Raw genomic sequence first — 16,745 nt, 5'->3', positions numbered from 1 at the left:
GCCTCCGGCCAGCTAATGAGCGGCGCTAACGAATTACGAAGCTCATTACCCCAAGTTCTCAGCCTGGAGGACACCGGCCGCCGCCCGGGCCCTCCGGCACGGGCCTTTCGCGGGCGGAAAGGGGCTGACGGCGAGGAGAGGCACTGGGGGAGCGGCTGCAGGCCTCCGGGGAGGAGGGAGGGAGGGAGGGAGGGGCGGGCGGGAAGGTTCGGCGTCCGCCGGGCGGGCGCGGGGGCTGCGGCCGCCGCCAGCACCGGCCGCTCGCGCCGGGTGCTGCCCCCCCCGCCCCGCGGCCGCAGCTGCGGCGCCCCCTGGCGGCCGCTGCGGAAGGCGGGGGCGCAGGCGCCGCTGCCGGCACCCAGCTCCCGCCGCCGGTTTCTGCCGCGCTTCATTTACATTGAAACGTTGCATTACCGCGTTAATTTTATGTTCATTTACACACCAATTGGTGCTTAAAATGAACGCGGTCTGAGGGTTTGTTGCTCCAGGCTAAGCCGTAGTACTAAGGACATAAATTACATCCCTTTTATTTCTCCTTCTTAAAAAAAAGACCGAAATACAAATATCTAGACCTAGCAAATAGAAATATCTAGACGTAACCACCAGTTAGTTGTTTCCCAGTATTGCTGCAGCACAGAGGAGCGTGTCCAAGTTTTACCAGGCTGATCCAGTCCATCTTTGACTAGCCTAAGTAATGAGTAATCAGAGCGGCACGTCGCCGCGCCACAGCCGTGAGCGCTCTCCCAAAGGTCACCGCTGCGCCTTGCCGAAACCAAAGGAATCCCAGGAGCCAGAGGACCCGCTCCCCAGCTCTGCGCCGCACTGGGCTCCCCACTGCCCCAGCCGCCCACTCCCAAACTGAAGAAGCCTCTGGGCCATATCTAGTGTAAGAGTGAACACTGCCTCTTCCGAAATAAAGTAGCTGTCAGCAGAATAGGACTGAGACTTTATTTACTTCCCATTAGACTGATTAACATTTCCTAATGAAAACACATCTATAAAAGCTGACTTGATAATCCTGATAGCAAGTGACAGCCTTTCCCCGCAATCCGGCTGTATGAGGATTAATTTGTCATCTTCCAGCCCTTAATGGAGAATTTGTACTTCAAGGTACCCCTCCCCTTCCCCCCCCTTTTAGACACAGTTGTTCAACATAACATTAGAAATATTATTTGGATTTGGAAATAAAATATTTCTGGTAAATGTTTACACACAACAGACACATTCCATAATAAAAGATTAGTTTAATTTACAAATAAAACATCCAAAATGAACAACAGCAGCACAGCACCAGCGTTAAAGGTCCAAATTGTGAGGCAGCAATGGCCTCTGCCATTGTATACCTGTAGCTCCTGCCTCAATATTCACAGGTTTATTGCTATTTTGGGCATTTTTATTTCAAAATTTGTGCGTTACAGCCATCCATACAAGATAAAACCTCTCAAATCTGTGTTTGACAGCTCATGTAACAGGTACATACATCCTACCACATGCACAAGAGAATGGGGTATTTGAGCTTTCACCTTCTTCCTTGTTTAGGACACGTGTCAAAGTACTAAAAACTAAACCCCAACCCTAAATAAACCCTAACCCTAATCAATGCATTTTTCCTAAGACAAACATGGCAGCAGCAATGCCATCCATGGTATCTGAGACAAATAAGTTGCATCAGGAAACTGCCACCAAATGCTTTTTCACAGAATCTGGTTGGTCCAACAGTACCTTAACAAGGAGGCTCTAAACTTTGACGTTGCAGAAACCCCTTTCCAAAAAGGTTCATCAGTAATATATATACACACACAAAAATATATATGTATATACACATACATAAAAGAAATACAGTTCTATGTATTCCTACCATCTACACAAACGGGTCAGACTGCAAGACCTTAAGATTGGCTTAATCTCCCCAAAATTAAGAAATTTTGAAGTTACAATACTAACGTGACTAACCACTAGGTTTTCAGCATTTTGCTGGACAGAGTTACAGTCGTAAGTCACAGCAATATAAAGGATCTCCACATTGAAAGTTTATGCTGAAAGATATAAATATCTTCTACTTTGATCACTAGCAGGCGTGCAGCTGAAGTGAACCGCTAAGCTACAGTAACAGATTCAACTCTGAATCAAAATTAGATTCAAACTCTTTTGTATCACACCCAGCAATGCAAGCTACACTGATGGTAAAATTTCATCCTCTAAATATTTGAATATTTGTTTTCCCTTTGTGATGTCAGAGAATTGCATAGCACACAGTTAAATGGGTCAAAGAAAATCTGAACATAAAGCAGGGAAAGACATGCAATTATGAGTACATCATGAACAAAAATAAAAGCAATTCTTATGCATTAATGGTACATCAAGCTAATTCAAGAAGGCTAAAATCATTAAAAAGGCATCCTGGGGCAGTACACAGTCATTACAATACTGTGCTGACAAGAAATATTAAAATAATCATTTCCAATGTCATTGATAAAATCCATTCTGATAAGCAGGAAAAAAACCCAACCTAATTCTTAATTGGGAAATCTGAAGTAAAATGTATCTTATTAGCATTTGATCTTATTTTTAAAACTTAATTCTCCTGTCTGACAATTCCCAATTCCAAATATCAAAAGCTAAAAAAGAATTTGTTATCCTCCATTGCTGGGCAGGTCATTAGGCTAATCCCATAGAACCTGGAATTTTTCTTTTCTATTTCGGTCTGAAATTCAGGGCCTGCTTGTGCAGCTCCGACTTCAAACAGCATCAGCGATTAGACCCACATGAGACAATGCTGAAGATTAAAAAACACCCGTCTAAAATGTTCAAAATCCTGCTTCACTTTAGAGTACAAACTTTTACATGAAACAGCCGATTGCCACATCACAGGATGCCTGAATACTTACCACACTTAGGAAATTACAAGCTCTATCACACTATCGAAGCAGTTTAATTTGTAAATTATTATTAAGGTATGGGAAAACAAGCAACTCATCATACACACATTTCAAAGGACTAAGAACCACCATCCTGACAACTGCTGTTTACAAATCATGGTTTTCAGCTTCTTAAAACATTAAGGAACAGTTATCTAAAAATACACAGATGTACACTAATTATGCATCAGCGTTCATAAAAGGTTTCTACAGTCAAAAGTGAAATATTACTGTAAAGCAGTGTTTGTGTTACAAAAGTATGATCCTACTCTGTCACAAGCAATAGTGATCTTACAACCGTAACGAAGCATTGTAAACAACGTGTTTGGATTTAACTAAAGCATAAAGCACCATTTCCATAATAACAACCATGCAAGTTAAATTATTCTACCCTTCAACTGGGGAAAACAGGAAATGAGTTCTAAAAGACAAAAGTCATAATAGATGACCACTACCAGAGTTCAGTGGGTGGTTGCAGGGGCAAAAATTAGAAATTTAATTTCTAATGTTTTTCCAATGAAGAAGTGAGTAAAACACCCTTCAATGCCATTTCCATTTTCTTCATCCAAAAGATACATCACATCAAGGCATTTCCACATCACATCAAGGCAGAAAACAGAAACAAGAAACTAGATTTTAGAAAAAGCTTGTAAAACAGCACCATTTATAACAAAACTACTAATTGTTATGTTAAAGTCTGCTGTAACTAGGACTGGTAACAGATGTGGGTTTGGATATTGGCAGTTCACAGACAGATTCAGATTTACCAACACACTGGCAATTCAAACTTCCTGAAAAAGAGAAGAGGGAGAGGAAGAACAGAGTGCATGTGGACCACAAACTATATACGTAAATCACAGCTGATGCAAACCATTGCATAGTGTTTGACTTGATGAAAACAGGAGCTGTTGCAGGCAAAGTGAGAGCACTAAGGCTAACATGACTAAACCAAACCCAATCTCGCTCACTGCATCTGCTACGATATCTACATTTTCAAAAAGAAAAAAAGGGAAAAAAACCACCACCCATTGCAATCAACATTATCCTAAAAATGTAAAAGAAGTGAAGCGTTCATCAAAGTTACAAGCCAGCAAAAGCTGTGGGACCTTGGTCAACATACTGAAATACCCTCAACAGACCTATCAAAGCAAACATTTGGAGCAACTGAACACCAAGCATTACCTACCTGGGAATATAATAAATAGTGATTAAAACCTATACCTAAATCCCAAAAACAGATACCCATCCAGCTGGGAGCAAAGTCTAGAAACAATTTCAATACACAGCAGACTTAATAGGTATAGTAGCTCCATGGCTTGCATACAGCTACTAACTTGTCAACAACTACTCTTCCTTAGCTACAAACAATAAAAAAACCTGTCTTACCCATTCATCTATTAATGGAATGCAATAATTGGTCTTTACCCCTTTCAAGTTTGCTGAAAAACGCAGTTAATTTATGAAGGCTGCTGGCACTGACTCAGGGTTTCCTCAAAATAATATGAAATGCTTAAGAGCATACTATGTGAAGACCTCTACTTAGCCTGTCCCTCCACCCCTCATCCCTTCTTTTCCTTGTTCATTGACAGTATTTACATCAAGAAGTGTTTTTTAAAGTCAGACTAGGCTTTCTAATGTTGGTTAATCAGCTCCATTTATTCTGGAGAGGATCTGAACACAAAGAGAAGTTATTAACCAATGCTGCGTGCTGCTTGCCTTTGAGCAAATAGGGCTCAAAAGTCCCTTGAGGGGGACCAAACAGACAGTCCCTCAAGAGTTGTACAGGAGAATTCACCTGCATTTAAAAAAAAAAAAACAAAAACCAAACCCAAACAAACAAAAACACCCACACAAAAAAACCAAACCAAAACAAACAAACAAACAAACAAAAACCAAACGAAAAACCAAAATTAAACCATAAGTATGGTGTCCAAGACATGCAGCCAGGCAGATCTTTGGCTCCCTTGCTGAAGAGGGGGCCTGATTCTTTCAGCAGAAGATGAGGAAGAGCCACTCCAGTGTAACAGCAGCTTCAGAGAAGATGTGATACTAAGCAGAAGCCAGCAAGGTAACAGACTGGCTACACACAGTCGGACTCACAAAACACTAAAATGTTCTACAGTTGATGTGCCAGCGATGCCAAGTCACAAGCCACTGTGGGAAATTTTAGTAAAATCACATCAGGTGTGGTTGTGTACATTTTATATTCCATGCCTATCACCATACAATAAAGTTGGAACAAAATTGGAGTGTGTGTGTGTAAAACTAGCGTACATTTCATCATACTAGCTTCTATTTCCTATTGAATACAATTTCACCAAAGATGTTCTTTGCCCAAAAAGTAAAAAATGCAAAGTTATTGTCATCAGTCAAAAGCTTTCACAGTGTTAATGGTCATTAAAGCACATGTGAAATAGCCAGCACCTACAGCGCTGGCTGGTGCCAAGTGACAGCCTTCCCCAACATACCACTTATCTCCTGGTGAGTGAGACTGCCGATGTACGTTACAATGATATTTCACATCCTTTTTCTAGAAGAAAGATAATTTAGATGCTTTCTTCAAACTTCTGCACTTCTACCCCTTACCTTTCAGAGGTCTGCATATGGACTATATGGACTCTCTGAAGAAGCCACTAAAAGACATTCTTAAGCTAACATTGAACCTGAACGTCCTAGCGTTGCACAAACCAAGTCATTTAATCAGGTGCTTGCACTCTTCATTCACATCCCCGCATTGAATGGGGTTAAGAAGTTGCTTTGTTTCCTGCCGAAATAAGCAGCAAAAATTATCAGGAAATGGATTTGGTCCCAGTCTGGCAACTATAACACATTTATACAGAAGCATTCCTAATCCTATTAGTTGGCAAATATTAAATAGTTGGTTGACTGCCACGTAGGTAAAACAAAACCTTGATATTTCTCAAACACAAGATGTTTGTCAATTCTTTCTACTTACTACTGAAATTTAGCAGAGACACAAATAAGGTTCCTGGAAGCTTACAAGTTTATCATGCTAGCTTTTTGCCAAGAGACTTCCCTCAAAAGGTCCCTGATGGGAAGAAAAAAAAAAAAGTACACTGTACAAAGATCCACAAACACCATGCCTTGGAATATATAATTAAAAATCTATCTATAGCTAGCACTCAGAAATAAATGTACTAAAAAAAACCCTAATGGTTCTTTGAAACTCATATTCAAAATAGAAAATCTAGGCAGTCAAAACAGTAATTTCTGCAACTAGTTCCAGTGAAAACAGTGAGCAAAGCACAATGATATAGCTTTAAATGCTTTTCTCTGAAATCCTACCAACAGGATGGGTAAACACACCCTTATTTGGAACTAAACCTAGTGCAGTGCACGTCAGTATTTTCCATTTAAAAAATTAGAATGTTTTTCCTTTTTTTTTTTTTTCATTTAAAAATTGGAATGTTTTGCCTTTTTTTTTTTTTTATTTTATTTTAGTTGTCTTCATTCTCATCTCTGATACATACTGATATGACACTGTCTCACATAACCACAGACGGTGCAGCAGCTCTTTGCAACGAAAAGCTGGCCACACACAAACCCCAGAACTAAGGAGCTCTGAGAAGTATTTCAACATAATTCAGAAGATTTTTACATGCAGAACAACTGCTGTGATGAAGGGCCGACATGTTCGGCCACTAGACAGCCATGGTTAGAAGACAGCAAAGCCCCAAGACACCCGGCTGAATTTCCACTAGAGGGTGCACAAAGCCCATCTCATACAGCAAAGACCAAGTTCAGCATCGCTTCTCCAGCCGCATAAGTTCTTCCAAGGGGTAACTGTTCCAAAACAGTTACAGATGGTCAGAATAACTTTTGTTATTCCTTTTTTTGAGACGGTACACAATGATCCCAAATACGTCCTACAAGGCAAACTGGAACATTGCTGCTAACAATGTTTTAAATCACCCTTAAGCAGCCAACTTTACTTCTAAACCCCCACAAGACTGTCAACTTCTAACACTCCATGAATGCCATGAGTTACTTCTCATGATTACCCTATTCTTATGAATTTTTTCAATTTATTCTCACTTTCTCAAATGTGCAAGACAATTTTCAACTACTTTGCACAAATAACCTCTCAACATCTCCGTGAGCACTAAATCAAAACAAAGAAAACTTTGCTAAAATAAAGCAAGCACCGAAGAAAACTGAAAAATAAATGAAGACTAAATAAAGTAGCTTAAGATGCTTAAGACGAAAGGTGCTGGTAGAGAACACACCACCATGCACATGCCATGTTCAGCATAATGAAGCCTCTACTTCGCTTGAGACAGTATAATAAAATAAATCTTGAAAACTGAGCATTTTCTTTCACTAAACATTAACGAACACTTGCAAAACAGGCCAAGTACCTGAGCAATCAGACATCAGTGGTTATTTAAAAAAACAGCTACAATATTGTGTGATATGCTGGATGAAAAAAGTAATCTTTACCGTCTTGGAAGACTCTCTCCACATTGAGTCCGTAAGTAGCACAGGTTTCGTAGTAAGTGCATCTCTTGAGATCATTTGATAACTTCCTCGCTCTGGCATCATCTATGACACGTGGATTACTGGAACTAATAGCATCTACAGCAACAGCAGGGGGGGAAAAAAAAAGGCCTATTTAAATATAATTCGAAAACATCATCTTACAATTATCAGTACCCAAGCAGTGAATTTAAGTACAAACCATGAGACACTTCGAATTCATAGAAAAAACCAGGGGTGCGCATCACTCCAATTATATACTTTGTTGCTAAAATCACCAGCATACTGATTGATTCTAAAAAACAGGAAAAAAACTAAAATGCTTTTTGGTTACCTTAAAAATATACTTAGGTCACTAACTGCAGAATATACACAATCACATGAAAGAACATGAGCTCTGATGTAAAACATACTTGGAAAAACAAATGGCTGATGACTACAAACATGTCAAATGATTTTTAGGACTCCTATAAATACCAGCACTGGCTGAGAAGTAACGTTCATCAGCATAAAACATGACACGTTTGTAAGGACAAGAACATTTTCAGTAGAGAAATAATGGGATGGGGGCAGAAATGGTACCAGGTATTACTGCAACACTTGGGGAAAGTGTTAGATTTGCATATGAGAGATGCTTTTATTAAAAAAAACCCAGGTTAGCCAACACTAAGACAACTTGGCGGGGGGCGGGGAGGGGGTAGATCATGATGGCAGAAAAGAAATGACAAAGCTGTACAGGACTGCAATTATCATGTTGCTAAAAATCTAGAGTCCAGCTCTTCCCTCAGTTCCTCATGTGTGCTTTTTTTGGCCCTTCCCGTTTTTTAGGCTAGTTCTCTCTGCATTTTGCTCAGGCACAGGGAGCCAACAGTGTGGTAGTGAGGCTGGGCTGAAAGCAAAGCACTCTGCTAAACCCCAACCTTGAGCCCGCACGGTGCACACTACGCCTTGGTCGAGGCAGATGCTTGCCAGTTTAACGTGGAATGGAGATTTTTCATATATTCACAGATTGCACTGCTGACCTGGCTTTTAAGTCACAGCCAAGACTGGATCCAGGAAACTCACTGCAAATGACTGAGTCTCAAACCTCGATTTAAAGGCACTCATGAGACATTGTGCGAACATACTGCACAGCCAATAAAAATAATATTTTTCTAAACAAATAATAATACTTTGTACCTCTCTGCAAGAGCTAGTTTTCACGCGCGCTTTTTAACTGCAATTTCTAGAGCTGATCCATAGGACCTGAAAAAAACTTTACACTGGGGGGAAAAAAAAAAAAATCCTGCTAACCCATGAAGGAGAAGTTTCTTCATCGCTACTCTTGTAGCAAAGAACTCTACAAAGATTATATTGTTTGACTATTTATAAAGCGATAATACCATGAACAAATCTTAAAAAGCAACTTCTTTTTTTTTTTTTTTCCGAGGAATATCATAGTAACTGATTAGCTGTGGCAAAAAAATTTGGAAGGGAAGACAGCAGTACAACCTATGCTACAAAACTCTGCAGCTACCACCTAGCCACCACAACAAGCACCAATTTCAGAAAGCTTTCCTAAAAATCCACTACTTTCTGTGGTACCAAAACTATCTTTGTTCTTAGGGAAAAAAAAAAGCGTCATTTTAACATGAGCATGAAGTCAGTGACTATTGCAGTGCTGTATTCGAGGCTCAGTTCTGGGTGCAACACAACCACATCTCAGCTGATGTGACTGCTACCTTCTCATGAGATCTGATTAATAAAAACAGCAGTTATTTGGAAAGCTAACGGCAGGTTTTTTTTAATCAGCAGAGGGCGCTGAAAACATGTAACCAGAAAGGAATTGATAAGCAACACCACAGCTTCCAGAAGTTTGATTTCTGAAGCAAATTCAGTGCTACAGCCTGGCCTGCTGCAGAACGAGGCAGAGGAGAATGTCCGAAAGCATCAGGCAAGTCCTAACATTTTGGGAGAGACTTCATTTCACAGCTCATTTCAAGAATACTAGTCAGAGCCAACAAGCTGGATGTCACACAGGTATATTTCAAATATATTTTTAACGGATATATGTTTCATATATTTCATTTCACTTCACAGTTTGACAGTCAATATAGTTAAAAAGCTGTATTTTTTTCTGATGCGTACTCCTAGAATTGGCAGTATTTCCATGTTTAGGCACATTTTAAAAAAAAAAAACAACAAAACAAACCCTTTGCATCAGTGCTGCAACAGAAAATGAACTTTGAAAAATAAAATTCCTTTCTGGTAACAACTAGAATGAGATAGGAAACCATACCCCAAAGTGTCAGAAGTGCAGAAAGGGAAGCACCTTCAGGGAAACGTTTCCCCCCCTCTCCTTTTTCAACTCCAATTTTAAGTTGACAGCATGGCCCTTCAAAGCAGTTCATTTCTCCTTTTTGGCTGTAGTTTCTGCTACCCTAGGACTTTTTGTATACCTACTTCCCTTTTCATTTTTTATCATCTGTTTCCGCCTAAAGCCTGGTTGCGATTCCTCCTTCCATGCTGCCCACACTTCCCCTGCCTTCACGTGGCAGTGCTGGTGGCACAGCTCTGCAGGCAGGCAGGGGAAAGCAAATCGCTCTCTGACCACAAGGCTGGCAAAAGAATAAGCTGAAAAAGGAATGAGAAGCTACAACACCACCACAAACAGTGGCATCCACTAAAAGGGAACATGCTCAAAATCAAACCTACAAGAGCAACTCGCGACCCTCGTGTTCTCCCTCTAACACAGCGCAGTAACCTGACAATATATTGAGAGCAATGCTTCAGTATGAAGGAACTCACAAAAATGTCTGTACTGGGCTTCCAAAACAGCAGCTCTGTAAAGTAAGATGTCTGAAGTCCAGCACCTACATGGGAATTCCTCATTTTGGTAAGAATTATCACAGGAGGGACATCTACATGGCCAGGTACACAGCAGCCTCAACTCTTGTGTGTCTACTTCATGCAGCAAACCAACCGCAGTATGGGAAAGCGCTGAAACATTAATGTGATGCACTGGCAAAACGAGGAAGGAAATATCCAAAAACCAGCTCAGATGCAAAAGAAACTGAAATATTGCTGGTACCTTTCCCTTGCCACATTTCCCCATAGGATAGCTGTGGCTAGCTGTTGCTCCAGAAGTGGTGTCGGAAAAACAGAATTGTGGGGGTTTGTTTCAGGAGGCTAAACGCTCCATTTCCATTTGGTTTGAAGAATGGTATACCTGAGAGACTGCACAAGGGGCACAGTTCAGTTCTGTTTCTTAACACAGTGTTGAAGGTTTTCGATCCCTGACCCATCTGCCTCCTAGGAATGCCAAGGTATTCATCAATTCTAGACTGCCAAGCTAAAGGAAACTGGTCTCACTTCAGAACCTTGTTACACAACTGGTTCACTTGCCCAGATTGAACATTAGCATCTCTCTGCTGATCAAGAAAACCACCATGACTGGCAAGTATTGAAAATATTTTTTTAAATATTCTTCTAAAGTCATCACTGCTGAAGTGCTACACTCCATTTCCCAAGGGTGCTGCACAGACATTTGTCTCCCGTCTCAAACCAGTCCTTGCAAGGCCACGGCCCTGTAGCAAGCCAGCCAAGGAAGCCCAGATGGCAGAGCACCGCCCTGCTGATTAACTGGCAGTTTATCCATAAGCTCTCATCATCAGATGAGTGGCAGTGCTGATAAAAGAGAGAGGAAAAGACAGGACATGGCTTTGCCAGCTTGGAACAGTCTATACGGTCACAGAAATCCACTCATAAATCAAGGCTGCACTTACCCTGGGTTCCCACTAGTACCATTGGAATTTCACTAGTGTTACGATAGTTAGCCATACGGCTGTAGTAGTGGTAGACCGTCTGGAAGCTAATTTCATCTTCCAAGCTGAAGACAAATATAACAGCATCCACCCACATGGCAAACTGCAGAATAAAAATGGAAAAGGCATCCTATGAGAAAAGCAGTGAAGAGGAAAACAGGAGAAGAAAAAAAAAACAAACAAACAAACAAACAAAAAACCGAAACATTCTTGCCTTACTTGGAGGGAAATACACATCAGAGAAACTTTGTTAGTGACAATAACCAAGGCCTTAAAAGTGGCATATCATTTCTAAAATGAGGAACCAACATTCATCACTCCGCAAGTGATGGGGATCTTGTATACACAAAGGTTTTTCCCCACACTCGCAACTGCATCTCTTCTTCGCTGGTATATGATATACAAGCTCAAATACTATCAGTGTACATTGGTTTTGAATCACAGAAAAAGAAAACATTGCAGCCTCAGATTTCTGAATTTTAAATTACTAACACTGATCTCTAAGCATCTGAGTGCCCCATTTAGCGTGTTAATTCCCCACCCTGTGCTTTACATGCATGTATGCTAACGTTTCCGTTAATGCCAGGGCAAGTATTACGGTTGTGGTTTTACAAGCATTGCTAGTAATTCTCACATCTTGATCAATAACCAAAAGCATTAATTTAAAATTTCCAATTCTTCGCTATTCAGACACTCTAACTGAGCAAACAGTACCCAATGTCTTGTTCAGCCTTCAGTGTGAAAGCGAATTATTCTCTCTTGGCATCACTCATCTGCTACAAGACATGTGCATACACAGGCCAAGGCAAGGTGCTGCTTAAGTGACCATGCAAGTGAAAAAGTTTTAACTCACGAGTGAAGTAAGGTTGTTGAAACACATTTAACGCAACAATAAGCATATAAAACATCAAAAAAAGACAAGTTAAGCTTACCTCACTGCCTTTATTTTTCCCTAAGTGACTCCATTCCTACCCAAATTTAGACCAATGGAAACAAGTTTCAGCCATCAGCATTCATGCTTTTCATTATATTACTACTACAGTATGCCAGGTAGATTGGGGACACACCGAACATACAGAGCTGCAAGAAGGTTCATTTGGGAAACGTTTATATACATTTTGCTGAGTTTTATGAGACTGGCCTAGGTTTGTAAGCTCTTATTTCAGCGCCACCAACTCTTACAGTTTTGTTTCTGCTCTTGAAGCATTTAAACTGCTTCAATCAGTAGTTTGTAGATTCACACAATCTTAGCTTTTAGTACGGCATCCCAAGCTGGCATATGCAAAGGGAAGAAAAAAGAGCCGGCAGTATGAAGTTACATACTGAAGTTGCTGAGCTCATTAAATTTTCCTTTTTCAGAAGCAGAAGCTAGTAGTACTTCTTGCCTATTTTTCATACAGCATATTCACTAATAATTTAAGTTCATGTGCAGATTTATGACTGTATTGTACTTGAAACCAAACATGCCTCTTATGGTTACAGCGTAAAAATAGCCAAAAATATTTTGAGGTTTTCAAGACAGTCAGGAGGACAATCATCTAGATGTTAAGGGTAGGACTATCTACACACAGCATAGTTACTGCCAGAATAAGGTCAACTACCACACTATTAAATCTGAACTACTCAAACCAGAAGATCTAACCAAAGGAACCAGAGACAGCATCATTACTGTGGACTTGGTTTTGGGTCTTATTATAAAATGGTTCTCGCTGACTGGACTCAGCAGCATTGTGCCAAGAATTCCTCCTTACAGCTACAACATCCTTAAAACATCAGTTTGGAAGCTAACAGTCTCTCTAAATTTTCTTATGTTTCATCAGTGTGTAGCAGCAGCCTTCTAATGAAGATTATTAAAAAAAATCTAGAGGGTGGTTATATTCAATGCAGTTCCTCCAGACCAAAATATTTCCAGTAACTCCTTATTTCTCTTTTTATACTAAAATAAGTTTAAGCTTTGTGGATATCAGACCTCTGATATTAAAAACCAAAGGAATTTTGGAAAACATGCACAAGGCTTGGAAACCCAGGATGTCTTATCCATGCCACTGTGCAGAGAATGGCTTGAAATAAGGATAGCTCAGCTGCTGATATACTAACCCATCTTCAGACTTACTGCTGTGACTGAGCCGATTTGTTTGTTCAAGATAAGTCCAAACAAAATCAAACTGTAAACCAAAGTTCTAAATTTGAAAAAAAAATAGCACGACAGCTCATTATAGCTCAGTTATGTTAATTGGGTTTTACAATAGGAGGCCACTACATTTGTAACATTACAGCAGGAGTAAAATCAAACCTGGTGAGCAAAAGAAATGGTCAATATTCACAAACTTAGTGGCAAGACTGAAGCAGCATCAGCTAGTGCATCTCACCACCTCCTTGTTCTACAAAACGAGCTATTTTTTAATTATTTTCATCTTCAGACAAGCTTATGTTAGATAAACGAGACCACAGATCCAGAAAGTGAGTCTTCAGGTGAGTTCATTTTCCCTCCCTTCCTGCCAAAAAAAGGGGACGGTGAACTGAGACCCGAGCTGCAGCCTTCTGTGCACTGAAGCAAAGAAGCCGTCACCTGGAACTCTCCTGACCCTGTGCCCCTGAGTGCCAGAAAGACCACAGTTCAGCTCATTACTTATTGAAGTCGTAATTCTATCCCAACTATCCACAAAAATATACTGTGCTGTAGCAAAAAGCAGAACCTTAACCCTTTCTAGATCATAAGCTAACAGGGGGAGGTAAGCATTTTTCTTCTGATAGTATTCCATTTTCATTATAGTTATAAATATTCATGAATCCAGGAGTAAACTTTTTATTCCAGGAATTAATAAACAGATTAAAGATCTTGAATATAGATGCAACTTGAAATTATACCCAAAAAATCCAAAGATAATTTACATGTGAAACACGTCTTCCGAGAAATAAAATAAGCACTAACACCTTAAACCTTTGGATACTTGTTATTTGCTGAAGAACAAATCTCAGCGACAACAGTAATTAAAACCCCCAAATTTACCTAGCATAGATCAAAAGCAAAACACTGTGTCTGTTCATTAGTTTGCAGCTAGTTCAAATGAACTCTGCAAAGCCAATTCTTCAGATACAAAAATATTTAGATTGCTATGTGTACCTTTACAACTCCAGTATTTATGTTTTTCTACCAGTGAATGTTCTCTAAGCATTGGGGCCTGGAAACTGTTGTGTACTTCAGCCAAATTATTCACAGCCTGAAACAGAGCACTTCTTTTAGGCTCATGCCTCACACGGATGCAGATGTATCAGTGACACTAATTTTTTGTTTTCATTTTAACTTCCTTCCAGGATGTCTCTCTTGGTCTCCATTTCCTCCACCTCCTTTCTCTTCTCCTTTGTCCAGGCACCTTCCCCCATGCTCTAATCCTCCTGCAGCTAACAAGCAATAGTGGAGCATTGAAACACAAGCTGCTGCTGCTGGCACCGCTCCCGTTCAGCTGTTTGGCGACAGCACAGTTCCTGCTGCTAGATTTATTTTTTTTTTTTTGAAGCTGATCCACCACGGAACAGCCGAGCAAAGCAAGGCCAGCGGAGGCCAACACACTTGAGGAACCCTGCAAGTGCCCAGGTAAGAAGAGGTAGAGGGGAGACAAGGAGGATGCCTGAAGGCAAGGGCGCTGCCTGCACACAGGCTGGCAGAGTCTGCGGCGATTTAAGCATCACATAAGCAAACGCTTCACTTCTCATCACTCAAAATAGAGTAACAGAGTTAAGTACACAAACCCACAAGTGTCTTCTCAAAGGCAAATCCCTATGAGTCGCCTTCTACGAGACAAGGAGGTAACATGCCACATACAGAAACCAAGTCAGAAATCCGAGAACTCAGTGGTGCTGAACTGGAACTCGCAAAGTTGAGTCTTAAACAGCACAGGGAGCAAAATGTGGAAGCAACAGGGAACACAAAGATTTGTACACAAGTACGTGCGTCACTATGCATGGATCTACTTTGTATTTTAACAATTTAGAGATTCTGACTCAGAAGAAATCTTAGTAACATGCAATTTTATGGTCACTGGAAGCATATTGACTAGGCATTCAATATAAGCTAGCCATATATCTTTATTACACAGTTTCACAATGTAATTGAAATCCCAAATAATTTCTAAACAGAATATTTTTTACCTGAGGGTGACATATACTTTTTCCCAGCAGAAAGATGAGCAGGACCCAGGAAAGAACAAAACAAAGCCAGTTCTCTTAAGGGAAGGGTTTTTTTGAAAGAAGGGAAACCGTGCTGTTAGGCTGATAAAGCTCTATATATGCAATGCTCACCTGTGCCTCTGGAGGGCCCCCTTCATCTCTAATCAGCAGCAGATAGCTTTGTCCATCAACTACTATCTCTTTCTTGAATCTCCCACCTGTCACACAAAGTAACTCATTACAGAACAGAAAAGGCAAAACATACAAAATAGAAAAAGGCTTCGCTTGTGGAAAAAAGGTGTCCTTAATATCTTTTGCAAATTAATGAACTACTGTGAATATAAATTAAGGTCATATGCATATGCATAGAAATTACTTAAGAAAGTTAAGTCACATACTTTAAAAATAAGGCTACTGTGGAAAAAATTGCATTGTTGCACTTGTTGGCTACTAACACTAACTCCCATGTTAGGCGTATTTGGTTTTGATACATATAGTTAAAAGACAGTCACCTTTGTTCTACGTAATGGTGAGAAATACGTGTCTAACAAAGGCAAATGTGGGACAGTTGCATACAAACAACATCATGTATTAGAATTAAAATAAATTTCTTGTGCGAATTAGCATTTCCTCAAGAGAAGCCCAGTTCTTACAGCACACATGTAATGTTATGAAAATGATACTTCTATACTCACAAACCACAGTTAGGGGAAAATACTAGACACATGTTAGACAAAAAAAAACTACAATGGTGGTACCTCTGTAGAGATGCACTAAACTAACAGAGAATGTTGTGCCACTTACTAGCAGGATGAATTAAAGACCTATTTTGCAGATCTAGATAAAAAGAGCAGAGTCGCAGCCTTCAGCCAAATTCTATTCCTGATCCTATTATTTCAGGAAGATGTAGAATACTGAGCGCTTGTGAAGCCCAAAGAGCTGGCATCGAACCTAAGAAACAGCACCGGGGTGTGCAGCTGCGCGGTTACCTTCTCTCTCCACTGGCCTCTTGGGGACTTCAAGCATGACCCAAGGGCAGAATTGGGATTGCTTTCCTTTGGGGTTAAGCATATTTCAGGCATCCTGCTGTGTCTCATGACGGACTTCAGATAATGAAAAATCTCATTTAGGGTTTCTGGTGTGACTGAGCCTAAGCCAGGATTAGCAAACTTGGCCTGCCTAAGTAGTTGGGCTGCATTTAGGCTCCTCTCCTGGAAGCAAAAGCACTCTTATCTCTCCACCTAAGCCATAAAGGCCTCAAGGCCTCCACGCTTAGCATCGTCCAACCGCCTCACATCTGAACTTACCAGACTAAGATAAAACATTTCTATGGACACATGCTAAACTTCTTTCTTCACTC

General features: G+C 40.4%; 1 protein-coding gene across 4 annotated transcripts in view; it reads right to left on the bottom strand.

Moving 5' to 3' along the window:
* AGAP1 (ArfGAP with GTPase domain, ankyrin repeat and PH domain 1) overlaps positions 1 to 16,745 on the bottom strand; it is a 395,766-nt gene that overhangs the window by 228,523 nt on the left and 150,498 nt on the right. For all 4 annotated transcript variants that reach the window (XM_087731869.1, XM_087731868.1, XM_087731867.1 and 1 more), the window contains 3 exons: positions 15,518 to 15,603; positions 11,180 to 11,321; positions 7,380 to 7,514 (listed from right to left, as the gene is read on the bottom strand). In XM_087731869.1, coding sequence (XP_087587995.1) covers positions 7,380 to 7,514; positions 11,180 to 11,321; positions 15,518 to 15,603 — 363 coding nt within the window. The remainder of the gene's footprint in view (positions 1 to 7,379; positions 7,515 to 11,179; positions 11,322 to 15,517; positions 15,604 to 16,745) is intronic.

The sequence above is a fragment of the Nipponia nippon genome, unplaced genomic scaffold (assembly GCF_047370975.1).
Source record: "Nipponia nippon isolate SJK-2023a ecotype South Korea unplaced genomic scaffold, ASM4737097v1 scaffold_5, whole genome shotgun sequence".
In the NCBI taxonomy this organism is placed as follows: Eukaryota; Metazoa; Chordata; class Aves; order Pelecaniformes; family Threskiornithidae; genus Nipponia; species Nipponia nippon.
The sequence above is the reverse complement of the archived record's forward strand: the minus strand, read 5'-3'. Positions and strand labels throughout refer to the sequence as shown.